The sequence below is a fragment of the Candidozyma pseudohaemuli genome (assembly GCF_003013735.1).
Source record: "Candidozyma pseudohaemuli strain B12108 chromosome Unknown scaffold00006, whole genome shotgun sequence".
NCBI lineage: Eukaryota > Fungi > Ascomycota > Pichiomycetes > Serinales > Metschnikowiaceae > Candidozyma > Candidozyma pseudohaemuli.
Window position 1 is genome coordinate 49175 of NW_020194440.1, and position 26683 is coordinate 75857.

General features: G+C 44.8%; 11 protein-coding genes and 1 non-coding gene across 12 annotated transcripts; 5 read left to right on the forward strand and 7 right to left on the reverse strand.

The window, feature by feature from the left end:
- Positions 1 to 19: 19 nt before the first annotated feature.
- Positions 20 to 1069, forward strand: C7M61_002740 (metalloendopeptidase; the record flags this gene model as incomplete). Its single annotated transcript, XM_024858104.1, has 1 exon — positions 20 to 1069. The coding sequence occupies one exon, from the start codon at positions 20 to 22 to the stop codon at positions 1067 to 1069; it is 1050 nt and encodes a 349-aa protein (XP_024713510.1).
- Positions 1070 to 1098: 29 nt separating this feature from the next.
- On the reverse strand, positions 1099 to 1646 carry GOA1 (Goa1p; the record flags this gene model as incomplete). The annotated part of the gene is made up of 2 exons (XM_024858105.1): positions 1099 to 1105; positions 1144 to 1646. The coding sequence occupies 2 exons, from the start codon at positions 1644 to 1646 to the stop codon at positions 1099 to 1101; spliced, it is 510 nt and encodes a 169-aa protein (XP_024713511.1).
- A 360-nt stretch (positions 1647 to 2006) lies between these two features.
- On the forward strand, positions 2007 to 2726 carry C7M61_002742 (uncharacterized protein; the record flags this gene model as incomplete). Its single annotated transcript, XM_024858106.1, has 1 exon — positions 2007 to 2726. One exon carries the CDS (start codon positions 2007 to 2009, stop codon positions 2724 to 2726), a length of 720 nt encoding a protein of 239 aa, XP_024713512.1.
- A 65-nt stretch (positions 2727 to 2791) lies between these two features.
- On the reverse strand, positions 2792 to 5340 carry C7M61_002743 (ubiquitin-specific protease; the record flags this gene model as incomplete). Its single annotated transcript, XM_024858107.1, has 2 exons — positions 2792 to 2799; positions 2859 to 5340. The coding sequence occupies 2 exons, from the start codon at positions 5338 to 5340 to the stop codon at positions 2792 to 2794; spliced, it is 2490 nt and encodes an 829-aa protein (XP_024713513.1).
- Positions 5341 to 6150: 810 nt separating this feature from the next.
- C7M61_002744 (uncharacterized protein) lies at positions 6151 to 6612 on the forward strand (the record flags this gene model as incomplete). The annotated part of the gene is made up of 1 exon (XM_024858108.1): positions 6151 to 6612. The coding sequence occupies one exon, from the start codon at positions 6151 to 6153 to the stop codon at positions 6610 to 6612; it is 462 nt and encodes a 153-aa protein (XP_024713514.1).
- Positions 6613 to 6706: 94 nt separating this feature from the next.
- Positions 6707 to 8734, reverse strand: BAS1 (Myb-related transcription factor BAS1; the record flags this gene model as incomplete). Its single annotated transcript, XM_024858109.1, has 1 exon — positions 6707 to 8734. The coding sequence occupies one exon, from the start codon at positions 8732 to 8734 to the stop codon at positions 6707 to 6709; it is 2028 nt and encodes a 675-aa protein (XP_024713515.1).
- A 369-nt stretch (positions 8735 to 9103) lies between these two features.
- On the reverse strand, positions 9104 to 12465 carry GYP1 (Gyp1p; the record flags this gene model as incomplete). Its single annotated transcript, XM_024858110.1, has 2 exons — positions 9104 to 10122; positions 10617 to 12465. The coding sequence occupies 2 exons, from the start codon at positions 12463 to 12465 to the stop codon at positions 9104 to 9106; spliced, it is 2868 nt and encodes a 955-aa protein (XP_024713516.1).
- Positions 12466 to 12727: 262 nt separating this feature from the next.
- SSZ1 (Ssz1p) lies at positions 12728 to 14371 on the reverse strand (the record flags this gene model as incomplete). Its single annotated transcript, XM_024858111.1, has 1 exon — positions 12728 to 14371. One exon carries the CDS (start codon positions 14369 to 14371, stop codon positions 12728 to 12730), a length of 1644 nt encoding a protein of 547 aa, XP_024713517.1.
- A 254-nt stretch (positions 14372 to 14625) lies between these two features.
- Positions 14626 to 14698, reverse strand: C7M61_002748. The gene has a single exon. It is a non-coding gene; the product is annotated as a tRNA-Ala (tRNA).
- A 659-nt stretch (positions 14699 to 15357) lies between these two features.
- NSA1 (ribosome biosynthesis protein) lies at positions 15358 to 16632 on the forward strand (the record flags this gene model as incomplete). The annotated part of the gene is made up of 1 exon (XM_024858112.1): positions 15358 to 16632. The coding sequence occupies one exon, from the start codon at positions 15358 to 15360 to the stop codon at positions 16630 to 16632; it is 1275 nt and encodes a 424-aa protein (XP_024713518.1).
- Positions 16633 to 16721: 89 nt separating this feature from the next.
- Positions 16722 to 17809, reverse strand: SEH1 (Seh1p; the record flags this gene model as incomplete). Its single annotated transcript, XM_024858113.1, has 2 exons — positions 16722 to 16724; positions 16772 to 17809. The coding sequence occupies 2 exons, from the start codon at positions 17807 to 17809 to the stop codon at positions 16722 to 16724; spliced, it is 1041 nt and encodes a 346-aa protein (XP_024713519.1).
- Positions 17810 to 18098: 289 nt separating this feature from the next.
- On the forward strand, positions 18099 to 24901 carry C7M61_002751 (uncharacterized protein; the record flags this gene model as incomplete). The annotated part of the gene is made up of 2 exons (XM_024858114.1): positions 18099 to 18966; positions 19956 to 24901. 2 exons carry the CDS (start codon positions 18099 to 18101, stop codon positions 24899 to 24901), a joined length of 5814 nt encoding a protein of 1937 aa, XP_024713520.1.
- Positions 24902 to 26683: the final 1782 nt, after the last annotated feature.

The window sequence follows — 26683 nt, forward strand, 5'->3', positions numbered from 1 at the left end:
CTAATCTATCTACTACCTCATGTTCCGCTTCACCAGGGCACCTCTACGCCCGCTTTGGCAAAATGCTTCAAGGGCTAGATTCAATTCTGAAATCCACAGCAGGCAATATTTCAATCGCAGCTATGCCACCTACAAAGGATTCAGAAACAGCTCTCGCTCCAACTTCACCGTTCACGATATCATAAGAAACAGAAACTTCCAATACTTTATGGGCGGCTGCGTGGCATTCTATTTATACAATCTTAACGAGGCCCCCTTCACACACAGATACAGATTCTTATGGGTTCCTTACTGGATGGAGAGGAAGATTGGTGACTACTCTTACTCGCAGATCATCGCCCAATTCGGTGGTCAATTGTTGCCTTCTTCGGATCCTCAGTACCATAAGATCCGGAGCATCATGAACAGATTACTTGCGTCAGCTATAGACAATACCGCTGATCCCAAGCAAGCTGCTCATTTGAAGAGCTTGGATTGGTCCATCAGCATCATCCAAGTCCAAGACCCAAGAAAAGAGCCTCCGAACGCTTTCATTTTGCCGAACGGCAAAATCTTCATCTTCTCTTCAATTTTCCCCATTTGCAAGAACGAAGATGGTCTTGCCACCGTGCTAGCTCACGAACTTTCCCATCAATTGGCAAACCATTCATCAGAGCAACTCAGCAAGCAGCCAATATACATAGCTCTTTCGACTATTCTATACGCTGCTACTGGAATTTCGTGGTTCAATGATTTGTTAATTGCCGGTTTGCTCCAGATGCCATCGTCTAGAGAGATGGAGTCCGAGGCTGACCGCATTGGATGTGAGTTGATGGCACGTTCCTGCTTCAATATCCACGAGGCAGTGCACTTTTGGGACAGAATGGAGAATTGGGAGAAGCAGGCTGCGCCAATGGCTAGAGGCGGGATGCTTCAGGAGTTCTTGTCCACACATCCCAACACCCATAAGAGAGTGCATGACATTCAAAGCTGGATGCCTGAGTTGGAGCAAATTAGAGAAGCATCGAACTGCTACCAATGGGGAAGATTTGACGACTTCCAACGCAACTTTTTCGGCAAGGCCAGATAACTTATTTACAGAACAGGCTCTTCTGGACATCAAGACCTGGAAGAGCACCTATATATTCGGAGGCAGCGCCCCACTGCTTGTACTGGACAAGCTTCACCCCGATCCGGAAATCCTGGAACTGCTCCTTCTCCTGTGGAATCTCAAGCAAGCTCACTTCGACAATCCCAAGTCGCTTTCTACGCTGGACATTGTTGGAATTGTAGTAGGGCACCGAGAGCTTTGTGAACTCCACGATAGTATCATCAGAAAGAGCAGGAACCTCAGCTTTTGTTGTGACAAAAGTCTCGACATCGGATCCCAAATGCACAGTCACCTGTTTATTCTCATCAATGAGTGGTTTGATCACTTTTGACATTGTATGCGGCGTAGACTCAGACATGGCGATGTAGTCAACTATGCGTTTCTCCACAAGGTCAAGCACCTGCTTCTTGAAGTACTGGAACTGATTGTCAAAACCTTCCAATACGAGATTGACATCCTCCTCGTTGTACCGAGCTATGCGGATTCGTTGATCGGGATCTTCAAACTCCTCTGTCGAAGAAGGTTGTATCTGTCTCACCAGTCTAAAGTATTCCATCTTTTCATATCTTGAACGAGCAAACCACGCACCCACGCCGAGTGGAGGACCCAATGTGATGATAGTATTTGGATGAAGGTTGGCGATAGCAAGGCCCAATAATGCAAAGCCTCCGAATACCTTGGTTTGGGGAGGTGACCTAGCCCATAGAAGAGCTAGTGGTGTTCTCAATCCATGGTAAGATTTCACAGGAGGCCCCAGGTAGCTTCTTAGACTCTGTAGCCGTGATTTCAGAACGGAGCAGAGGTTTGGCGTGCGCCTTAGGGGTATGTTCCTGAACATCCGATAGTCTTCGAAAAGTAGTTTCCTGTGTCTTGATCTCACTGATGATCATCACCAACACATCTTCCTCCGCCAAAGATGGGAAGAGCTGATCCTGGCACCGCTAAGTTCCAGTCCAAACAACTCAAGGCTTCGGGTCTCCAAAAACTACGATTTTATTGTCAAATTTGCGAGAAACAGTGCAGAGACCAGAATGGTTTCAAGAACCATTTGCAATCGCCTTCGCACCTAGGTAGAATATCCAACCTCAGCAAAGACGGAAAGGGAAGGTCTGTTGTGGAAGACTACCTGCGGCAATTCGAACGTGAATTCTTGAGGCTTCTAAGAATCAACCACGGCACAAAGAAGATAAACGCCAACAAATTCTACCAGGAGTACATTCTCAATGACAAGAACCATGTCCATATGAACGCTACAAAATGGAATACACTTACTTCCTTCGTTAAGTACTTGGGCAGGACAGGCAAGATACGAGTCGAGACTCACGATGATGCTGTGGACGAGTTCGACCTCTTGATCAGCTTGGTGGACCCACTGGTGTTTCACACCAAACAAACCAGAGAGAAGGAGCTCGTGTCGGATGAAAATAGATCGAATAACTTCATCCAGATGCAAATTGCCAAGGGCAAAGAAACAAACAATGCCACCACGAATAACTCGCCGCAGATGACGAAACCAAACTCAACTCTTGCATCCAACAAACCTGTAAACCTATCACTCAAGGGCCTTTCCACGAAAAAGAAAGTGACACCCGCCGCATTTGGAGATGATGATGACGACAGCGAAGACGAAAGCTAAATCAAAGCGCTCATCACGAAACCCTCTCATAGCATAATACATAAACATCACGAGAATGAAGCCTCTTAGCACCCTCCGTACGAACATCACCATGAGGGACATGAAGCCTGAAGTTTTCGTCATCAAAGTAACACCACTCTGGATGCAATAACCTGTCAGTCTTGTCTCTGGACTTGTTGACAAGTGATGTGTAGTGTCCGCTCTTGAGGTTACCAAAATGATTGATGAGACCAACCAAGCTGTAATGCACGTCTTCAGTTTGGTGATTGAATTTAAGTCGCAACGGATATGTGATTGTAGCATTAAGTTTATCTGTCATGCTGAACATGGAGAATCTTGACAAATGGATGAATAACACCGGGGGCAACTTAATGATGCTCAACTTCTTGATACTGATGGGGCCCATTGGCGAACCATTTTCCTTTGGCTTCTTGGAGCTTTTATTCTTCCACGGTTTGAGCGACCTCTTCTGTTGGAAAACGACATCCATTGGGTTGCCGTCACCCTCCGTTTTATTACATCTCGGACACTTCCAGGCATTTTCACCACTGAGCGTTTCATCCTGGGTGTAGTAACGGAGACAATCAATCAAGTCAACCACAGGCAGATGGGTCGATGGGATTGGAAGCGAAAGCATCGAAAACGACGAATAGCTGTTGGAAGTGCAGCCACACTTATTACAGACCAACTGGCTTCGTACATGTCCCTGACATAGGTCGTTAACCGGCGAAACACCCTCAGCCTTCATAAGTGCACGATACCACTTGTGATATTCTTCTTTCTCCATAGGAGTCACATCAACACCCCATTTACGCACATAGTCTGTCTCCAACATATCCTCATTGGGTTGTCTCGCCAACTCCTCATGTACTTTGTCTATAATGAAAAGGAGGAATTCTTGAGCATCTTGCTGTTCAAAAGGAATGTTGAAACTTGGCTTGAGCAGGGACACAACTCTCATGAATTTCGTTGGCGCAATGACGCTGCCACCGCTTGCTTGGAATGTACTCAAAAGACCCACAATTGCTTCCGTCAAAATTGTCTTATTTTTCGTTAGACTCATTGCCTTCGCTAAGGCATTGTTATTTGATCTCTTTGAGAAAAGTGAGACAAAGCGGCTAACGCCAAACATGACTTGGATCGTCAGGTTGATGTAGCAGGAGGAGCCCAAATTCTTGAGGCCACAGATTGAATGCGATCGTAGCCACTCAGTTTTCTGTACTCTTTCTTGGTATCTGGCTCTTTGTACATCCATGGCTTGTAGATTGCTAGTAGTATGCGCCTTCTGAGGATTCATCATTGGTCCAGAATAAGGAGCAGAGTAAGTGCCATTTGAGTGAGGGACTGGAGGAGCCACGAATTGATGTGCGTGTGGAATCTGAGGCAGCATATGCATATGGTTGTTAGGGAATGAGTTCTGGTACTGAAAGTTTTGGGGGTATGCGGGTTGTTGATGGTTCGGGAGCTGGATATGCGATCTATTCTGATGGTAGAATGAATTGCCATTGTTCCCATATGCCATGGCTTCGCCGTTTACTGGTAATGACTGTACTGAAGGCGCAGATGATAACTTTTCCTGCGATCTCATGGCTTGTGGATGATGCGAGTGTGGAGTCGGTGCAACCTGTGGTACTGGAGGAATGTGCGGTACAGGTGGAATCGTATCCTGACGATGACCGTTACCATGCCTCGATGAATTGTTCTGTGACTGGGTGTAATGCTTGTCGAGGGTAGGCTCGGTCAAAGACAGCCTGGATTGGCGCACAGGATATGGAGTTTCGGCCACCTCAGGGAACCGATTTGCAAAGTCAAACATATCTGGATCCGTTTCTGTCCCAGCAGGATCGCCCTGCTTGATGATCTCTGATAAGTTGAGCAGGTTTGTGGGTTCCGTTTGATAATAAGGCTTCGAGACCGCAGGTTGAGCGAAGCCCTGGCCAAGATCGTCCTCTTCTTCTTCCTCTGAGTCGTCATCTTTGTGCTTCAAGAATTCAATGTACTCGTTCAACCAGCCGAAAAGCTCTTGAATGTCAAAAGATAGGAGGTTGTGAGATGTCAAGTATTCGTCCATGTGAAGCTGTAAAGTGTCCAAGTCAATGTCAAAGACGTTGCGGCCGATGATATCCTCTCTTCTAAAGAAATTGTAAAGGTTCAAGTATATTATGAAATCCTGTTGGTTCAGCTTGAGAAAACGGTCAAACCCTTCGAAATGCACCATGATGAAGGAGTTGATGAAGTAGTTGAAGATCAAGTATGCTCTGACGTAGCTCTTGAGCCCCAGCGTGGTGTAAGCATGCTCCTTCAGGTCCTCGAACAACGAGGAGCAATGGTCTATGAGATCAAAGACCGACATGGTGGTAAGACGGCTGTCTAACTGAAGCGAACGAAACTCGGAGTTGATGATCTTCATGCACTCATCCTTGGTCAACGGCTTGTGACCATGCGGGGGCGGAGGCGGCGGAGGAGGTAGCAGAGGAGGCTCCAGGGCGGCATTATGGTGAGATCGAGCTTGGGCTGGAGTGTGAGCTGTGCTCTGGAACGATAGATTCTTCTGCATTGCCAGCGTGGAAGCTAGGTCTGGTGGCGGTTTGCGTCCTTGCCTCACCTGCTGCATTATCAAGCCTGATTAGAGGAGAAAAAACGTTGTAGCAGGTGAAGTTAATATGGTGGATTGGGTCGTCACAAATGTACTAGATCAAGGCTGGTGAGGAATGATCTTTGGTGCGCAGCGGGAAAGTGGTGCACCAACAGCACCCTAATTATGGAAGTGTAGAGGGAAGGTAGTGAGCGACGGAGAGGGGCGAAAACGGCGATTTGGGAAAAATCAGATTTGATATTTCTTAAGGTTTTGGCATGATTGTGACCTGGCGTTTTCAGGATCCTCGGCTGCTACTATAGCCGACGGGAAAGGTAGGCGCAATAGATGAAGGACAGAGGTATATCTGATAGAGAGCCACCCTTTGGGGTTGGTATTGGAGAGGTGAAGAATTGTCGCTTATGGTAAGCTGTCTTATTTTGGAAGCGACGGAAAAGTTGCCTTTTTCTTGAGCATTGCCGATTCGGCAGGTACAACTACTCTTGTGCAATGAACACGGACGGGATACTACAATGTGATGTGTTCTGAAAGCCCGTAAGAAAGTTAGGGAGAAGAGGAGAAAGTTAAGATGAAAGGAGTCCAGAATGGCTCAGCCGGACAACGGTCTGGTTTTCCGAGTCCTCCTAAGAGATCAACGGTTCACTGGTAGAAACGGTTGTAGAAATCATAACCGAAAAAGTAATGCAATTGTAATTGGTCATGTCTTTCAGTACCATTGATTTTCGAAAACTTCAAATAGGGAAACTCTAGCAGCGTCATCCACGGCACATTATGATGTCCTATATTTGCACCCAATCAAGCAGGCCTTTCAATTATCTTACTACACCCATGTGCGTCGAAGGCTGTTGTGCAAACATTTTCAATTTTGATATTCCTATCAATGTTCGTCATTGCGTCTTTTCTCCTCAGGGAGGCGTCTTGTCCATCCATGAGTTCAAGGCGCTTGCAGACATTCCCTGGCTTCCAGGAGAATTCGAATATATGATGGACTGCCTTAGCTTGGCACATAGGGGTGGGAGTTACTACCAAGCACAGATACTATGGAATCAGAAGATTAGAGATTTTGCCGAATCCCATGCAAAGTGGAGAGCCTTCTATCGTAAAAGAAAGCTCAGGCTAGCGACCGCAGCCTCTAACAATGGCACCCAAAAGGCTGACACAGAAACTCCCAGAGATCCTACTAAACAAACAAAGGAGCAGATCCAAAACGAAGATACGGTCCCCTTTGATGATACCGCTGAGACAACCCCAGCAGAGCTGCCAGAACCCGAGAAGCGCTCGCTTGTTTGAAAAAGAGGGGCTAATAGAATAAGACGTACATTTCTGGTATCGAAATATATTGGCACTGAAAGTTTGTGAATTATGATGCTAAAAAAGTGTTCAACTACGAAGGGTTGAACGGAAATGCAAATGGATTAGTCAACTCGAGCAAATTGTTGTGGGCTTGAGTGTTAGCTGTTGGTTCCACAGTGGGTTCCCTGGGATGCGAGTTGTAGAAAAGTCCGTACACGTCAAGTAGTTCATCCTCATCTTCTTCGACAGCAAGTGGTTCAGGAACTGGAGTTACACTGCTCTGAGAATAGTGCAAGGGATGATGCTGAGAGACTGGCTGATTGGGCACCTCATCAATACTTCCATTGCTGCTTTTTGAACCGCGGCGATCTTTTGCGTGAGCTTTGTGAGCTCTCCTATCGTGACGGTGTCTTTGAGGCTGATATGGAGCACTGAGATTGCGCATGGTTTCAAAGAAATCAAGTCCTTCATCCCCATCTTCTTCGGGAATGTCAAGCTTCATCTTCTTGTTCTGAGCATCAAAATCATCAAGCGGTCTTTTCGAAAGAAGCAGGTTCTCTGCCTCGGCATCTGCCACCATTTGAACAGCCTGAGTTAAAGGTGTAAGCAGATTGGATTCGGGCTCATTTGGCGTTTGGTCTGTCCTGTCATCCGCTCTGCGGTTAGCCCTACCAATGCTGTTAGCTCTACTATCAGCACGATCGAGAAGCTTGAGCAAATCTGACTCCTTGGCCTGTGCGTCATCAGCAAGTGAAACGACACCATTGCTGTACTCTTGGTGGCCCTTGTATGGATGACTCCTTGACTTAACCTTCTCATTTCTTGACTCGTGCATATGATGATGGTGGTGGTGATGGTGATGATGATGTGTACTAGCGTCCTTTGTCGAAGCAGGTGATGAAGCAGACGAATTCAATTGGGGAACTTCTGTGAGTGGTGGAAGGTAGTTGAAATGCTGAACTCTATGGAGTTGAGACTCAGGTTCTAAGTTATAGATTGAGGGGCTTCCAGTTGTTCGGCTGTTCCTTGGTTGGCCAATAATGGGAGGAGAGCCAGAAAATGCAGGAGATTCGTCCGTCTTGTCCATTTGATTTTCTGCTGTTGCGGACGATTCTTGCGATCCATAATGGTGGTGAATATGTTGATGCACAGTCACCTTCATTTTGTAGACCGATGCATACTGAATGAGGTATTGAGCCAACTCCTTGGACTTGATCTGACCGCCGTTTTTCAACAATTCCTTGAAGGGCTCGTCTGGATCCTCAGTTTGGTCCCGGCTCACAATGGCATACCTCCACTCCACCTCCTTGTCGGGGCTGTTCTGGAGAACTTCCGATGTGGACAGTCTAGACGACCTTGGGGAGGAGGAGCCACGTTCAGCTTTGATTTGTAAATCCGAAGTATCATCAACGCCTGCGCTACCATTCTTCGAATTCTCATCCGTATCCTCCCTCTTTATCACAAGTTTGTTAGCAATGTCGCCATCAGTCATCAGCTCCATGGCCTCCATCACCTCTTTGTCAGCACGACCGCGAGCCACAGCTGTTAAAAGGTTACGCCACCTGTTTCGACAAGTGAGTGATGGTCTTGCGTCAAAGGCAGCGGCAATGGTTCTCCACTTGGTTCCGTGCTCTTTGACTTGGTTGATCAAGAGTAAGTCTTCTTCAAGTGACCACACTTTTAGACGGTTGCTCAAAGACGGATCAAGAACCTCGAGGTATCTTTTCAGACATTGATGCTCTGTTCTTCCCTTGACGTCTGCAGATATCAACTGCCACAGTGGGCCGTACTTCTTGTAGCTTGTCAAAAGCTGTTGATCTTCCTCGGGAGTCCACTTTCCACGTCGAAGGCTGGGGTTAAGCGAGCTGACCCACCTCTTCCGACAGTCTTTGGCTTTGCGAGATTGGTCGTCAAACACCTCCGCGACCAACTCCCAGTGAACATTCTTGGGATCGACATTCCTTTCCGACGTTTCTTTTGGATAAAGTTCATGCAATCGTTGGACCAACTTAGCATCTTCTTGTTTCGTCCAAGCCTTGCGACCGCCTTTTCTGAAAGTTTGGAGTCCTAGCGACTCCGTGATTGCGAGTGTGTCGATCGGTTGGTGAGATCTCTTCATTTGGTTTGTTCGTAAACGAGAAGACAATAGGCAGAGTCGAGACTAGGCTAGTTTATTGACGCGTGTAGTCTATTCTTCGATCTTTTAATTATTTGGAAATTGAAAAATGATAACTGAAAACAGGACCACCTGCAATGGGGGTGGGAATTGTCACTGATTTATGGCTGACTTCGGCGAGCCTGAGTCAGTGGAGAAAGCTTTCTGGTGCACATACACCGGAGTTCTCCCGCCGCACGTGAGGCCATCGGGATGAGGAACGTGACATTTATCACGTGTACACTTGCCCTCATAGTTAATTCTTTGGATCTCAGTTCCGCTCTTAGTACCGGCAGGCGCCCCGCCTGCTCGATTCAGGCAAAGACAGGTTCTCTATTCCGCTTTGTTACCTTCTGCCCCACGTTCAACGGCGGGACCGGTCTCAGAAGAAGCATCGGCGGCACCGGTACCACCACCGCTAGCTTTCTCCACACGGATTTTTTTGTTGTTGATCAAACGGAGTAAGTTTCTAAGAAGCATGGCGATGGTGACTTTTCCGATCAGAGGAACGTATAAGCCGGCTTTCTGCTTCACCTCTTCGTTGAAGTTTTTGGCACTCGCGAAGTTTATCACAACGGCTCCGTTAGGGACCAATTCGGTAGGGAATTTGTAATTTTCCGAGGGCACGCCGGTGATAATTACGTCACATTGAGGGGCCACTTTCTCAAGCGGGTATTCCTTCAGATCCAAGTCGATAACTTTGTGTCTCTGCATCAGCAAGTCGTCGCCTCTGGTAAACTGTTGAATATTGTTGATATCGAGAGAAAAAACCGTTGCGCCGTCATTGGCCAAAAGGGCAGCAAGCGGTCTACCGACGATTTCGGAACGGTTCACCACCAAAACTTTCTTACCGTAAAGACGGTTACCGTAGTGCAAGTGCTTGTTGTAGACGCCCAAGTACTCCAAGATCTTCACCATAGCCAATGGTGTGCAAGGTAGAATGGACTTTTGCTCATTCGTGGGTGGGTCCAAAAATCTGATATTATGGTACAAGTTGTGGTAGTACAAAAAGTTGAGACCTTCAACGTCCTTCTCAGTCGAAATGAGTTGTTGAAGATATTGATCTTGCTTGTCACCAAAAATAGGAAAGTAAACCATTATACCATCGACCTTGTCATCGTTGTTGGCTTGAATCAAGGCACTCTCAAGATCGTGCTTGGCCCTTCTTCTCAACTCGTACTCAAAGCCCATCAGCTCACAGGTTTTCGCTGACCAGTTGGCATACATTTCAGCAGCACTGTCATCATTGGCCAAAAAACCAACCAACTTTGGTTTAAAGCTCAATGCTTTGACTTGCGATGTTATCTCAGTGACATACTGCTTAGCAATAGTCGATGCCAAAATTGTTCTTCCTGCTGGGTGCACCATTGGTTCTAATTCAATGAATAGCGACGAAACCACCAAAAATTATGCTCAAATTATGGGGACCCTAGTAGACGTTCAACCTGAAGGGGGAAAAAAATGCAGTAAGTATTAATTGATATTAACCTCTGACTCCTGCACTGACGATGAGCATCGGTAATTAAACAGAAGTCAGTACCGTGCAGCACCTATGACGGATGTTATGCAATAGAAGAAATTAAAAAAATATATTCCCAAAAATGAATATAACAATTGATGTGGATCCTAGTGGGCTAAGAAAAACGAAGAAATCGCTTAGAATTTTTTTAAAAAATTACAATTCAAATCGAACGTCGAATTAGAGATTATGATCGGACTTGAGATGGGCTCTATTATGGACAGCATTATACAAATTGAGATATTTGCTAGGGACCCTTTTCCATTTTCATATCGAGGAAACTCTCAAAGTTTCACCGAAGGTGTGCCGTTGCATTTTTGTAAAGACTTTGCCAAATGAAGGCTTCGCTTAACATCAATTCAACGTCTTTCTCAGTCCAGACGGAGGTTGGCGGGTTTTGAAGGAAAAGAAGTATTTCCTGGAAGTCTTTTTGCTTAAGCTCATTTGTGAACTTTATGAGAAATGCTGCGCAAACATACACATGGAAGTTGTTGAATCCTAAAGGTGTCTCGCTTAGATAAGTATCCCACATTCTCACAATGAGTCCTATTGAGAGTTCTCTCATAAGTAGGCAGTTCATCCAGCGAAATGCAAACTGAATGAATTCGACTCCCTCACTTTCGAGATGTTCAAGAAGTGACACATCAATCTTTGAAATGAGATTCCTCAAATCATTGACTTGTCTTATAATTCCCGGTTGCTCATGGATGTAGTTATCAGTGATGTTGTCAAGAAGTCTCGAAAGACACCAGTAAGTGTCAGCTTCTATAATTGCAGTCACTCTTGGCGAGAGCTTCCCACTATCAAAATTCTCCCATGTAAACGTGGGCAATTGTGGGTCCAGAAGAATCTCATTCTCAAACGTGTCAGATCCTGTCTCGTCTATAAGTCCGGGAATGAAGAGAGAGCTAGGATCATCGCCATGTCCGGCGTCAAATGCTTTTTTAAGCTGCAACTGCCAAATGTAGTTTGATAAAAAGATTTGGTAGAACGGGGTGCACAAGTCGTTTATACCTTGCACATAACCACTGGCAGGATGACGAATGGCCCACAAGTATAACACTTTACGAAGTGATCTCTGCGTTGCATCGTATCCAAAGAGTTTAATGCTTGGATTGGTCCTTTTGACATCAATTTTGATCTGATGATGAAGTTGCTTTTCTTTGTTCAAACTGTTGTCTCTATTATTGGAGGCAGGCAACAGGCCTGAGGACTCATTGCTCGGCGTTACCGTTCCATCAAACATGGAGCCAGCATTTGCATCTTTGAGACCATCAAGATACTCCTGTCTTTTCCTCTTGAGGGTGGAGCTTTGTCTTGTTTTGTTCGTAGGTAAGTATCCCAAGAGCAATTGCCAACAAAGAGCTCGAAGCTCCGACGGGATTCCATTCCAGGCCAACTTCCTTAGGTCTCGCATGTTTACACCACTATCATCCTCAGCAAGAACCTTTTGGAACTTACTGAATCTGGTGTGGATGGAGTTAAGCTTTTGTATCTCGTTTTTCATCTCTTTGTCTTGAGAGTCCATCAGCTCCTTCGCCAAAGAGGCACCAGCACCGGAGCTCATGGTCAATTCAGGGTAGAGCGAATCAACGACGCCCGTAGAGCTAGACCGACGCTCCTCTGAGCTCAAGCTGGCTAAATGCTCTTGTTTAGGAGGCTTTATGCGTGAGTTCTTCAGGTTGACCTCGTCAATTGCTGCATCCCAATCATCGTCTAGGTCCGTATATGTTGGTCGTCTGTAAGCATTTCTTGGGGAGTATCCTGATCCACTCACAGCTCGACTGATAGTAAAAGGCGAGGACAGCCTACTTGTTTGCTTTTCGTCTGTGCCATCGTGAGAGCCCGTCGAGCTCCGTGTCTGACTAGCAGATATGGATCGTGAAGACTTTGAGCCTCTGCTAGCCATCATTGGCCTCTGACCGATCTCACCTCCTCCATGATCTTGAGCGCCAATGCCGTACGACAAGTTGCCATAAATGTTGCTGTTGACCTCCCGTAGGCTTTCTGCATCACCCCCTCTATTTCCTTGACGCAGCAGAGAGCTCGGACTCCCGGTAAGCGATAGATTTTTCAAGAATGACAGGAGGTTTTTCCCCTTACCTCCCTTCTCACCAAATATGAACTCGTTGTTCTGACTGTACACCTGAGACATTTCTTGCTTCTTTTTGGGCATGTTGGATGAAGGCTAAGAGTGTGACAGAAAGTGACTTACTTGCAAACGATCGCCACTCACTTCTCTTAGTAAACTTGTCGAATCGACTTTTAGCGAGATCGGATTGACGAGTGCTTAGCTATCAAATGCGGTAGTAACTCCATACCATACCTCGAAAAGTACTGCAGAGAAACCTCGCCAAAGGCCTAGTGGTCGTTTAGAGAGTCTGAAATTCCCAGAATCAGACGTTTAAAAATCTATTAAATAAGTAAACTTAGTCACCTTAGGCATCTGACTTCAACTCACCCTTAACAGCAACAGACCCTTGCTTCAATTCCCTTCCAGACAAGTGCAAAACACCATTCTGAGTGATGCTAATGATAACCTCCAACTTGGAGTTTGGTTTCAACTCCGAGAGGGCCAATTTGGCGAGCAAATCTCCTGTAAGGTATTCAACTTCTCTCTTGATCTCAGGCTCGTCATCAGACTCCTCCTCGGAATCATCATCGTCTTCACTTCTAGGTGCTGGCTCGATAACAGTCTCCTTGACATGTCTCTTACCCTCGAACAATTCGATAGAGACATCTGAGGCGTCGCCGTTTGTAACCTCGATAGACTTCTTGATAGGGTAAGCGGTCTCAGCAACCAAGATTGGAACGAACTTGCCCTTATTGTCCTTAATGCCGATAGGCTTTGTCAAATGCTGGGTGTTCACGACAATTGGTTGCAATGACTCACTAATTTCTTCATCGTCAAAGGTTTCCACAAGGGCAGCTTGCAAAGCAGCACCTCTAGTAGATGACTCCTCTGGGTTCGCAGCCTTAGAGTCCAAAGAGGGGGCAACAACGGTGGTGGATTCAGGGAAGATGAATTGCACATTGCTGGCCAACTTCACGACATTAGAAGAACCACCAACCAACAAAACTTCATCAATGTCCAATGGCTCCAATCCTGCCTTGTGCACAGCCAGTTCCACAAAAGCAGTCATATCACTCAATGGCTTTCTTGCAGCTAGTTCGAATCTCAATCTGTTGATGTTAGACAAGAAATCGTAGCCTTCAGCGAGAGACTCGATGGAAAATGATGAGGAGGTGACATTGGACAATGTCTTCTTGGCCGTGATAGATTCAGCCTTCAATTTAGCCAAACTTCTAGCGGTGCCCTTAGCATCAGCTTTGAATTTCTTTTGGAACTCCTTAGCGAAGTGGTCCGAAAGAGCGTCGTCCAAGTCATCACCACCCAATTTGTGTTGGTGAGTAGTAGCCAAGATCGTGAAAATACCACCTCTCACAGAGATGACGGCAGCGTCAGACCTTATACCACCAAAGTCAGCAACAACATAAAGTTTGTCAGCAAGCAAAGCTTCATCGCCAGCAGCAGTCAAGTAAGAAAGCAAGGCTGCAGATGGTTCATTGATCAGCTGCAAGACCTTCAAGCCGGCAGCCTCAGCAGACTTGTTGAGGACTTCTTTTTGGTGCTCAGTAAAATCCGTGGGGACAGTCAAGACAGCCTTCTCGACAGCCTGTCCAAGGTAATCTTCGGCAGCACTTCTCAACTGCTTGAAGTGTCTGGTGACAGCCTCTTCCACAGTGACAATCTCAACACCATCTTCTCTCTCGATTTCGTAACCAATACCGCCATCCTCAGTTTTGATTGGTTTAGCACCGGCGGAGGAAGCCCAAAAGTCAACTTCTTCGAATTTCTTACCAATGTAGTCTCTAAAGTTGATGATGGTGTTCTTGGAGTTTCTCACCAATTGAGCTCTTGCTTGAGCACCGTGGTACTCATCGACACCAACGTAGGACAAGACAGAGGGAATGGCTCTGTCACCATCAGGATTGGCGATAACGTCAACTCTGCCGTCTTGAGTGGCCACAGCAATAGAAGAGGATGTATTTCCGAAGGTAATACCAATAACACTGGACATGATGCGTGCTTAGTGAGTGATAAACCACAACTTTTTAGGCTCATTTTTTTTCAGTATTGAAGTCTTCTCACTATCTGGATTACATGCAGTACGAAATAATTGAGAATCTTGCGATTGAGGGTATCGGCAGTGTGTGTAGCTGAGACTGCCGTGCGCGAATGTCAGCAAATGGTGCTAAACTCGATAAACCATCCGCAAATTTCTCTTTTGAAGACCATGAGATTAAAAGCCTTGACCTGATTTATAAAAAAAAGTGGACGAGTCCGGAGTCGAACCGAAGACCTTTCACATGCGAAGCGAACGCGCTACCAACTGCGCCACACGCCCATCGATTTGGGGAAATTAAGTGCTGCACTTCCTATATCGAGCACTTTTGCGCGCCAAACGAGAGCCTAGGAAAGTGAAAATTAGGTTCATGATTTCACTAGCCGGTCTTGAAAAGACTATCTAGACTCAAATGCTCAGAAAATGGCTCTGGAAAAAGTTACAGCCATTTTAAGCTTTTTCCACATCACTGACAACAAATAAGGTGTCTCCACTTCATATTGAGCAAAGCCAGCCCCGCTGGCAACCCCGCTGGACGCTTAATTTGATATCTCCAATGGCCAACAGGGACACAAGGGTTTTGCTCATTAACCAGACATGAGTTTTTTTGAGGCACAGTTCACTTTTCAGCTTAAGGGCTTCTAGAAATGACGTTCGATAGCGTCAGAATAATTATATCATTCACTTTAATCAAAAAGGCAGGATCTCTCGAATACCCAGCTCTCGCCTCGTAGCATACCAACGGTTTGGTGGTAGACGGCAACAAGATTAGAACGGTTATTGGTGGTGATTTATTAAGCAGATTTCTTTTTCACAAGGCCAAATTGGCAATGGAAATGCATTGTAGAAAAAGTAAGTGGTCCAGGATTCTTAGTTTCTTGGGCCAGTGCGATGATCATCAAGGCCGCGCTCAGAATTTTCTACCACTCTATCAGAACAAGATGCGGTTCCTCGTTTCTGCTGATGAAACTGGCAATGTTAAGGAGGTGATATGCTCTTCTGGAACTGACACATCACAGAAAGATGCTTTGCAACCTGAGCTCATACGAAGCGTCTTGGAGGACTCAGATCGCCTGACAGTGAAAACGAGGATCAGATTGATGAGAATTATGAAGGATAATGTTTTGCTCGCGGCTCGTATTGGAGGTTACGTTGACTTTTACGATGTTTCTGATAGATCTTCCGATAATTTCGGTAAGCTCCTACGTTCAGTTGGGTTAGGCTGTGAGAAGGGTGCCAAACCGATCGCATTAGAGTTAAATGAATCACTCGGGATTGCCATGGTTGCTCTAGAATCGTCAGACTTATACATTATCAGCATCAACGAAGCTGATTCTGCTCCCATCACCATTAAACTTCCGGGAAGAACCCCTGAAGCGACGTCCATAAGTGCATTTACCTCAAATGCAGCAAGGCCCGGTGTTTTCGCATATGGTGGTAAGGACAACGATCTTCAGATAATCAAGCTTTATGACGAAAACCAGGTGAAGAAAAAGGGGTTTAAATTTGCAGATGCCGGCTCATGGAAGCCAAAAGTTCTTTTCAAGGCGGAAAACGTCGAGCCGGATCACCTCGGGCTTGATGTACCTATCTGGGTCACAGGCATTCTCTTTCAAAAAAGCACCGGATCCAAACACTTCAAACTTGTCACGTCAACTTGGTACGGCCACATACGAAAGTACGATACACTGAGTGATGAGGAGCCAATTGCTTCGTACAAAGTTTGTGAAAAACCAATCACTAATTTGCGATTCGCCACAGATAGTGAGGAAGACATTATCATTACGGATACGCATACCTATGTTGCTAAACTCTCTTTGATAAAGGTTGATGCGAAGGCCGTGCGAATTGTGTCAGCTTCCGCAGGGACATTTTACAGACCATCACTCAAGGTGCTCGGAAGATACTCACAGGGTGGTAATACTGGCGCAATTAATAGCGTGGAACACTCCCCAGCATCAGAGATTGTCGCGACTGGTGGTTTGGACAGATACTTGCGAGTGTTTGATGTGAAGACACGCAATTTACTAGCCAAAGTGTACGTTGGAACTCAGATAAGCAGCATTGTGTTCATTGAGGACGATTCACTGCTGAACTCCGAGAAGGAAGCGGCCGAAATCGAACAACAGCAGGAAGACGAGTTATGGGAGCAGCTCGAGGACAAGAAAGAGGTCGATGACAAGCCTCTTATTACCAAAAAAAGGAGACGTATCTAGCTTATCGGGCGGAAGAAGGCTTGTGTGAGTATGCAGATCTCTCTTGGTCGCCATGTAACTTATAATCCAGCCGGTTGCTGCTATTAATTTCACTCATACATTGCCATTCGTTCATGTAATTTTGCTTCCAAAGGCGAACTTTTCCGTCATCTCCGGCAGAGCTTAGGATAGTTCCTGTAGAGTTCCATGACACTCGCCAGACCTCCTGTTTGTGATCATCAAGCTTAGCCATAAGGTCAACTTGTAGACCCTTTTCTCTCGATTCTGTTGCCTTAAAGATCCTTATAAAGCCATCCTTGCAACCGGTGGCGATGAGATGATAACTCCGTCCCATGGATGGCGCCCAACTCACAGATCTTATAAGGCCATTGTGCTCTGGTAGATTGCAGATTTTTGTGTATTTGGCTCTTTGAGTGGCTTCACCAGGAGACAGATTTTTGAGCTGATTGCTCTCTGTAAATTGACGGATAGGCTTGTCTGCAACACGTTGATCGATGTTTTGCGCTGAGGGAACTGTTGAGTTATCTGTTTGATTCTGCTGTGGGAAGGTGTCACCTTCGCCATCCTCACCCATCGCACCATATATGAAGCCTTGATCAAGCGCTATCACACATAACATTTCGACTTTAGAAAATTTTGCAGGACACCATTCAATGCAGAAACTGCTTTGGAGACTCTTTGCCGGAAGGGTCAGAGTTAAAACCGGAATCTCGGACGTGAGACACCACACGGACAAATCTGAAGGTTCAATTGATTCGTAGATATGCACAATTCCATCAGATCCAATGCATCCTAGCTTCAATCCCATATGTGACGGAGCAAACACCACATCATAGATCGGACCAAAAGACTCAAAAGCCAAGGTTGTCAACTTCTGCCACCTGCGGCCAGATCCATGAAGTTCACTTGGCCGTTCTTGCCAAAGTTTGACTGTTCTGTCATACGAACATGAAGCAAGTAGCTTGACGTTGGAGAATTCTGGATGCGCCCATGACAACTTAACGATCAGCGAATCGTGTGCTTTCCACAGATCGTTGAGGACCCAAGCTGAGGAAGCATGATCTAGGTCGAACACCTTGATGTGTTGATCTGAAGAAGCAGTGGCAACACTTTTACCGTAAAAATCGTATTTTATGTCATGAACAAGCTCCTCGTGACCAGTTTGAAAAACGTGCATTATATGGGTTAATCACTTGTCACCATACCGTGAACCAACTCTGCAGGCTACTCGCAAAACCACGGCCACGGACCACGACCTGACCTCTCCTTATTACGGCGAGGCCTCATGGAATTTTTTAAATATTTCGAAAAGTAGTTTTTTCTTAAGAGTAAAAATAAAAGAGTTCTAGAATTCAAATTGATATTGCGCATTTATTGTGGTTGAACTGGCACGAGAGCTTCACCAGATGGTTACTGTAATTTCGGCGCGCAGAATCACAACTTGTGCTTATCGGTGGAAACGCATCATGAATCGCTTATTCTACGCCGGCTTAGTGTGTTTGGCGGCAGCGATTATCAAATTCGACAACCCATTACAAACTCTGGCTGGCTTTGGCGTGTTGGGATTTTGTTTCACAACGTATCTCATCCCTAGGTTAGGCCCTAGTTTTAAGAAGGTGGGCCTCCAAGGTAAGGACCTTTCCAAAATAGGGCCATCCGAACCGATACCCGAGTCAATGGGCGTTGTTGCATCCATTACTTATATGATATTGATCGTCCTCATTATTCCGTTCGTGTTTTTCAAATACTTAGTTTCCTATTCATCTTTGTCGAATGACGATGACATGCTTCTCAACTACAAAAATCAGTACAAAGACTACGAGAACAAGCAATTATTTCCACACAATAAATTGGCGGAATTTTTGAGTGCTGCCCTTTGCTTGCTCAGCACAATCATTCTTGGATTCTTCGACGACTTGTTTGACATCAGATGGAGGCACAAATTCTTTTTGCCAGCCGTTGCTTCGCTACCCTTGTTGATTGTTTATTACGTTGATTTCAGTGTCACATCCATTGTTGTTCCCGGATTTCTTATGAGAAATGGAGTAGGAGAGTTTTTCGTCATAGTCTTAAACCAGTTCTCACAAAAGGCAAACGGCCTCCTTACCATGCTCACTGGCCTCAAATTCACCACCCTCGCTATTGACTACAAGATTGAGTCAACCGCCCCAAGACTTTTAGACCTAGGAATATTTTACTACGCTTATATGTCAGCTTTATCGATATTCTGCCCAAACTCCATTAATATATTGGCTGGAATAAACGGGTTGGAGGTTGGTCAATCAATTGTGCTTGGTGCAGTTCTTTTAATCAATGACTTGGCCTATTTATTGAGTCCCACAGTCTCACAAGCAGCTCACGATTCGCATTTGTTATCGGCAATATTTCTTGTACCGTTCCTTGGAGTTTCCATGGGTCTTTTCGTTTTTAACCGCTATCCGGCCCGTGTATTTGTGGGTGACACATATTGTTATTTCAGTGGAATGGTTTTTGCAGTTGTCGGCATTTTGGGTCATTTTTCGAAGACTCTTTTGATGATTTTCTGTTTGCAAATTGTGAATTTTCTCTATTCCTTGCCTCAACTATTCCATGTTGTTCCGTGCCCTAGACATAGACTCCCCAGCTTCAACGCAAGTGAGAATGTGATGCACCCTAGTTTTGCCAAATTTGAAGGATCAGGAATTGGCAGAGCTCTTTTAGAATTTCTTGCGATTTTCAAACTTCTTGAAGTGAAACGAAATGATAAAGGTTCGATTGAGGAGTTCACGAATCTCACTATTATCAATCTCACTCTTGTGTGGCTCGGGCCGCTTAACGAGAGCACTCTTTGCAGCATTATTTTATCTTTCCAATTTGTACTTGGCATTTTCATGCTTCTTCTACGTCACACGTTGGGTCCCTGGATCTTTGGATATGATAATTTGAGTTGGGGGGTCAAATAGGCAAAGGCCCTTCCGGCAATTTAGGGTAGACTATATATCATTTAGAGCACTACTAGGACTTAAGCATGTAACGTTAGGCATATTTGAAATTACACACCATCGCAAACCTAAGCATTTGACTCGCCCTATATATACAAAGCCAATATCAAATGGTCATTTTTCTTTTCCTTTTTTTTTTTTTTTTTTTTCACTTTTTTTTTTTCACTTTCGTTTGACGAAGGTACCTTTGGTGGAATCGAAATTGTGATACGTTTTGCCATTCTGCAGCATTATCGGAGCTGCGATGCTGATCACGTGCGTTTCATCACGCCTCGATGAGGAAGACTAATTTTGCACAAAGTATTTCGCATCTCATACACAATTTTCAATACCCTTCACTAGAGTTTTCAAAGAAGCCGGAATTCACCATGGATATTGCCAAACCGGTTGGATCGGAGATTTCATCGGTTGACTTCGGCGTTATGTCGGCCGATGAAATTAGAAGGTTGTCGGCTAAGCAAATCACTAATCCCATTGTCTTTGATAATCTTGGTCATCCTATAGCCAACGGTTTATACGATTTAGCTTTAGGTGCCTTCTTGAGAAACTTGTGTACCACTTGTGGGCTCGACGAGCACTCCTGTCCAGGTCATCAGGGTCATATTGAATTGCCAGTTCCCGTCTATAATCCTTTGTTCTTGAATCAGGTGTTCCTTTTCTTGAGATCATCTTGTCTCTATTGTCATCAACTTCGCCTCAACTCTCTCGAGGTTCACAAGTTTGCGTGCAAGCTTCAGTTGATTCAATATGGATTGCTCCTTGAGTGTCAAGAGCTCGAGGATATGCTGTCACAAGATGGGTCTTCCGCCGACGATGGGGAGGATGGCAGCAAGGAACATATTCCAAGCGACTCTCGAACTGTTGGTCTCATTAAACTGAAGAGGGAGGCATTTGTTGAAGCTGCTATTTCGTCAGCTTTGAGCGAAGGAAGAACAAACGCTAACGGAATTGTCACTGAAACTGTGGGTGAAGTGCGTAAGGAAGTCGTTGGAATGTTTTACAAGAAGATTTTGTCTAGAGGAAAGTGTGAGAACTGTGGAATGTTCTCTCCAACGTTCCGTAAAGATGGCGCTGTCAAGATTTTTGAAAACTCCTTAACGGACAAACAGGAAAGCAGCAATAGAGTCAAAGGCGGCTCACGCCCAGATGCCTTGAAGAAGCAGCCCTCTCAAAGCTCGACTTCATTAGGCTCAAAATCTAAGGCTGGCTCCAAGTACGTTCTTCTGACTGAAGTGAGATACATTTTGCGCAATGTGTTCAAGAACGAGCAAGTGGTAATGCAAAAAATCTTCCACTCACGTCCGTCTGCTACCGCACCAGTCAGTGCAGACATGTTCTTCATCCACTCACTCATTGTGCCTGCCACGAGATTTCGTCTTCCATCAAAGCTCGGCGATGAAATCCACGAGAATGCTCAGAATGAGCTTTTATCGAACGTGTTGAAGACCTGTTTGCTCATCAGGGATTTGAACGATCAGATCTCTGCATTATTCAGCAAGGATAAAGCAGCAAATTCAGACAGCCGGAAGTTGTTGTTCAACAGGTTGATGAATGCATTTGTGACAATTCAAAACGATGTGAACGTGTTTATTGATTCGACGAAAAACATGAACGGAAGTGGCGGAAAGCAACCAACACCAGGTATCAAGCAGGCATTAGAAAAGAAAGAGGGTCTTTTCAGAAAGCATATGATGGGTAAAAGAGTGAACTATGCTGCCCGTTCGGTCATTTCTCCTGATCCCAATTTAGAGACCAACGAGATTGGTGTCCCTCCTGTGTTCGCTGTGAAGTTGACTTACCCTGAACCAGTCACCTCCCACAATGTTTCACAATTGAGACAGGCTGTTATAAATGGTCCTGATAAGTGGCCTGGTGCTATCGAAGTTCAAAATGAAGATGGCTACATGACTTCGTTGGTGGGCATGACACTCGAGCAAAGAAAAACCGTTGCTAACCAGCTTCTTACCCCCTCCAATGGCTATTCCAGTTTGAACAAAAAAGTTTACCGTCACATCAAGAACAACGACGTTGTTGTGATGAATCGTCAACCTACATTGCATAAAGCTTCCATGATGGGGCACAAAGTCAGAGTTTTGCCCGGTGAGAAAACTCTCAGATTGCACTACGCTAACACAGGTGCTTATAACGCAGACTTTGATGGTGATGAGATGAACATGCATTTTCCACAAAATGAGAATGCGAAATCGGAGGCTCTTAATCTTGCGAATACTGACTCACAATATTTGACCCCAACCTCTGGATCTCCACTTAGAGGTTTGATTCAAGATCATATCAGTGCCGGTGTTTGGCTCACAAACAAGGATACCTTCTTCACGAGAGAAAAGTACCAACAACTCATTTATGGATGCATTCGTCCCGAGCATGGACACACGAATGGCAGCTCTCGAATTCTCACTGTCCCCCCTTCCATCTTTAAGCCTGAACCACTTTGGACAGGAAAGCAGGTCATTACTACTATTCTTTTGAACATCAAGCCGAAGGGCGTCCCAGGAATCAATCTTGAGTCAAAGAATAAAGTCAAGAATGAATATTGGGGTTTGGGGTCCCAAGAAAACAGTGTTATTTTCAAGGATGGTCAGCTCCTCTGCGGCATTTTGGATAAATCTCAATATGGAGCTGCGCAATATGGTATTGTTCATTCTCTTCATGAAGTTTATGGGCCAGAAGTTGCTAGTAAAGCATTATCTGTCCTCGGAAGACTTTTTACCAACTACACATTAAGCACAGCTTTTACATGTGGCATGGACGATTTACGACTCACAGGAGAAGGAAACAGTTGGAGGAATGAGATCTTGAAAAAGTCAGTCGACATTGGGCGAGTAGCTGCTTGCGAAGTCACTAATCTTGCTGATGATACCGCTAATAACGATGGCGAATTGTTGAAGAGACTCGAGGAAATTTTGAGAGACGATGGAAAACTGGGTATTTTGGACGCAATTACTCAGTCCAAGGTTAATGCCATCACATCCCAAGTTGTTGGAAAGTGTATTCCCGATGGAACGATGAAGCGTTTTCCTTACAATAGTATGCAAGCGATGGCTTTATCTGGTGCGAAGGGTTCCGGTGTCAATGTCTCTCAGATTATGTGTTTGTTGGGTCAACAGGCCTTGGAAGGTAGAAGAGTACCAGTCATGGTAAGTGGAAAAACACTTCCTTCTTTCAAACCTTTTGAAACCGACGCTAGAGCTGGTGGCTACATCAAGGGTAGGTTCTACTCAGGAATCAGACCCCAGGAATATTACTTTCATTGTATGGCTGGAAGAGAAGGTTTGATTGATACCGCTGTTAAGACATCGAGATCCGGCTATTTGCAGCGTTGTCTTACAAAACAGTTGGAAGGTGTCCATGTCGCGTATGATAATTCTGTCAGAGATGGCGATGGCTCTCTTCTTCAATTCCTTTATGGAGGCGATGCTATTGATACCACCAAACAATCTCACATGAACCAGTTTGATTTCTGTCTCAAGAATTATGACGCTTTGGTGAGCAGATATAATCCTGGTGATTTGGCTGATCATTTGGATACTGACACTGCTTTGTCGTACGCCAAGAAGGTTAGAAAGCAGCTCAAGAAGGTTAAGCTGTTGAAGCACTATGACCAGAATACGAAGTATGATCCTGTGCTTTCAGTGTTCAACCCATCGAAATATTTGGGGTCTGTCTCGGAAACATTCCAAGACAAATTGGATGATTTCTCTAAGCAATACCCAGACCTCTTCTCCAAAAACCTGGCTAGTGGCGTGAGCGAGAAGAAGTTTAAAGCCTTGATGCAGCTCAAGTATATGAGGTCTTTGATCAACCCCGGTGAGGCAGTAGGTATTGTCGCTGCACAATCCATTGGTGAGCCCTCCACTCAAATGACTTTGAATACTTTCCACTTCGCTGGCCACGGCGCTGCAAATGTGACGCTTGGAATTCCAAGAATGAGAGAGATCATCATGACTGCATCAGCATCTATCGCTACACCCCAAATGTCACTCCCTATCTTGGATGATGTCGACAATTCGATGGCAGATTCCTTCTGCAAACTGATTGGAAAAGTACATCTTAGTGAATTTATCGATGATGTCACAGTCACAGAGACCACTGGAATTGAGGAGGGTAACTCTACTTCTTACAGATCTTACAAGGTCAAGATGAACTTCTATTCCAAGAACGAATACGAAGGTGAATACGATATTTCCCAAAATCAGTTGGAGAAAGTCTTATCGTCTAAGTTCTTGGATAAACTCGAGTTGGCTATCAACAAGAACCTCAAAGCACAAGTCAACAATTCCTCCAAACCATCAATCGGAAAAGCTGTGCCCAAGGCACAAACTGATGCTGCTTTACCTACAGCCTCGTTCCAAGATGAGACGGGTGATGGTGATGCGACTGAAGAAAAATTGAAGTCAAATTCAAAGCAGGCCGTGTCTTACGATGAGCCGGATTCAGATGAGGTAGAGAACATGCGAAAAGCAGAGCAAACTAGTGAAGAGGAGCTTGAAGAGACTGATGATTCTGAGTCTGAATCCGAGAGTGAATCTGAGGACGAAAGCGATGGAAATCTTGTCAATGACGAGGCGAAAGAACGTAAGAGGACTCCACGAGAGTTGACCAAATCTGCAAGGGATAGGCAAGCAGAAGTAATCTCATCGCATCATTTTATAAAGAAGTATGATTTCGATGATGTTCATGGCGAATGGTGTGAGTTTGAAATTGAGCTTCTTGGCAATGTGCAGAAACTCTTGATGGTGAACATTATTGAGGACTTATGTCGTGGAGTTGTTGTTAGAGAAATTTCGAATATTGGAAGGTGTCTTCGTCCTCAGCCCGACAATGGAAAGCGCACTTTGACTACTGAGGGTGTGAATTTCAAGGCCATGTGGGAACAAGATGATTTCATCGATGTCAATGCAATCACATCGAACGATATTGTGTCAGTTTTGAAAACTTATGGTGTGGAAGCGGCGAGAAATACCATTGTGAATGAAATCAATAATGTTTTCTCGACATATGCCATTTCTGTTTCCACACGCCACCTTGACCTCATTGCCGACATGATGACGAGAGAAGGTACCTATCGTGCATTCAATAGACAGGGTATTGACTCATCAACATCTGCATTCAAGAAGATGTCTTACGAGACCACATGTCAATTTTTGACCAAGGCTGTGCTAGATGGAGAGAGGGAGGATTTGGACTCACCCTCTGCAAAAATTGTTATGGGTTTGTTATCAAATGTTGGTACGGGATCATTTGATATCATGACAAATCTAGAAAATTAGTGAGTTTTGTATATATAATTGAAGATTTAAAAGTTATATGTTGAACGCTGCGATGAGAAATGCCGCAGAGAAGGAAGTATTGAAATAGACACGGCTTTTTATAAGGTTTTCGAATCGGGTCCCTGAACCGTCGAGTGAGAACAATCTCCTCCAGGGAACTCTTATCAAACCTCGTTGCTCGAGAAATTGAATACCAAGATAAGTCAGTAAAGCAAGAAAAATGATCAAGGATGAAAATTTACCAATCAAGGTTCCAAAGAAAAGACCGGTAACTGATCCAATGCAAAGATCTCTGTAAGTAGAGTTTTTGGGGTTTTCACTTCTCATTGATGTGGTTTTGACTGATGGCTTGCGAGCTTCTATGTTGGAGAGCAAACTGTCGTTTCTTAAAAACGGCTTCTGTTCAAAAAGATATGATGCTCCAATAACAGATGTTGCTCGGAAGGTAGTCCTTGCAGCGGACCGTCCGAAGATTGACATAAACATGATTGCTGAGTTGTATTATCAAGAAGGCTCGCGAATGCTTTGAGGTGAATGGCTTCCAGTGCGATCCCAACACAAACCAAAATACGTTTGAATCAAAGTTAATTGACGACCATATACCAGTAATCGCAATTCAATTAAACGTTTGTTTATTGTCCAAGAGGAACCTTAAAACCAGCAAGTTGATTGAACAGCTCTAGCGGATTTCCTACATACAAAAGGCTGCTTGATTGTACGGCAATTGTTGCGTCCAGAAATGCTGGAAGGGCGCGCTATTTCCAGTTCAGCTCTTGTGCGCACAGAGTTCTCTTACATAAGCGATGACTATATATTCGGACGCCCTGCCTGGAGAAAGAAGATGGTAACGGCGCATTTCATTAGCGAGCCGCACTAATACCGGAGTTGGGAACTCGAGGGCTGAAGGTCAACGCGAAAAATCTGTGAGCCTAGCTTTGTGAACTTGCTGTTGGAGGGACCACTGGTGGCCGAGCTAGAACATTTAGAGTATTTCGAACTATTTACCAACCCGCGATATGGTTGTATTTGACCCTCCACCGAGAAGAGAGTTGACTCCCGGAGTCTTTCTTGGGTCGTTCACCTCATTACTTGACAACGAGTTTCTATATAGTGCCAACATCAAGATAATAGTAAACTGCGGATTTTCGGACAACTTCATCGAATTCCTTGATTCGCAGTTGCCGGTGTTATCCTCTGATGTAGTGGTATTAAACCTCGATCTCAGTCTTTCATCAGATCTGAGAAGTTACCAAGAGATTCACAAGCGTTTTAACAGGGTTCTACAACATTATCTATCCTTTTTTTACCAATCAAACAGGAATATCAATTTCTTCATCAATTCGAATCTAAATAATGCGGAGTTAAGGTTCGAATCACCTACGATAAATGGTAATCCGTTAAAACTGTTCTTCAACATCAATCGTTTATTGAAACTCATCACGAACATAAATGATTCTGCTGGAATATTGATTTTATCGCAGAGGTTCGACCGCGATCATCACTCGAACTCGCTACTTCATGCACTTGCATTGCTGTTCTTGATGGATAAGTATAGTTTCAATTTGGAGGCTAGTATTAAACACTTGCAGCCTTTAATAACAGCAGAAAGTGATACGGTAATGCCGCAGCTTTTCAGTTGCAAACATTACGATGATGTGTTGCTCGTCGATAGCTTAAAAAAGTTTCACTCCGAAAATCAAATCATAAAGCAAAATGAGAATCGGATATTGACAGAACACTCTCGTTTGAAACGTCTGTGTGAAATCCCTGAAGCAAACTCAC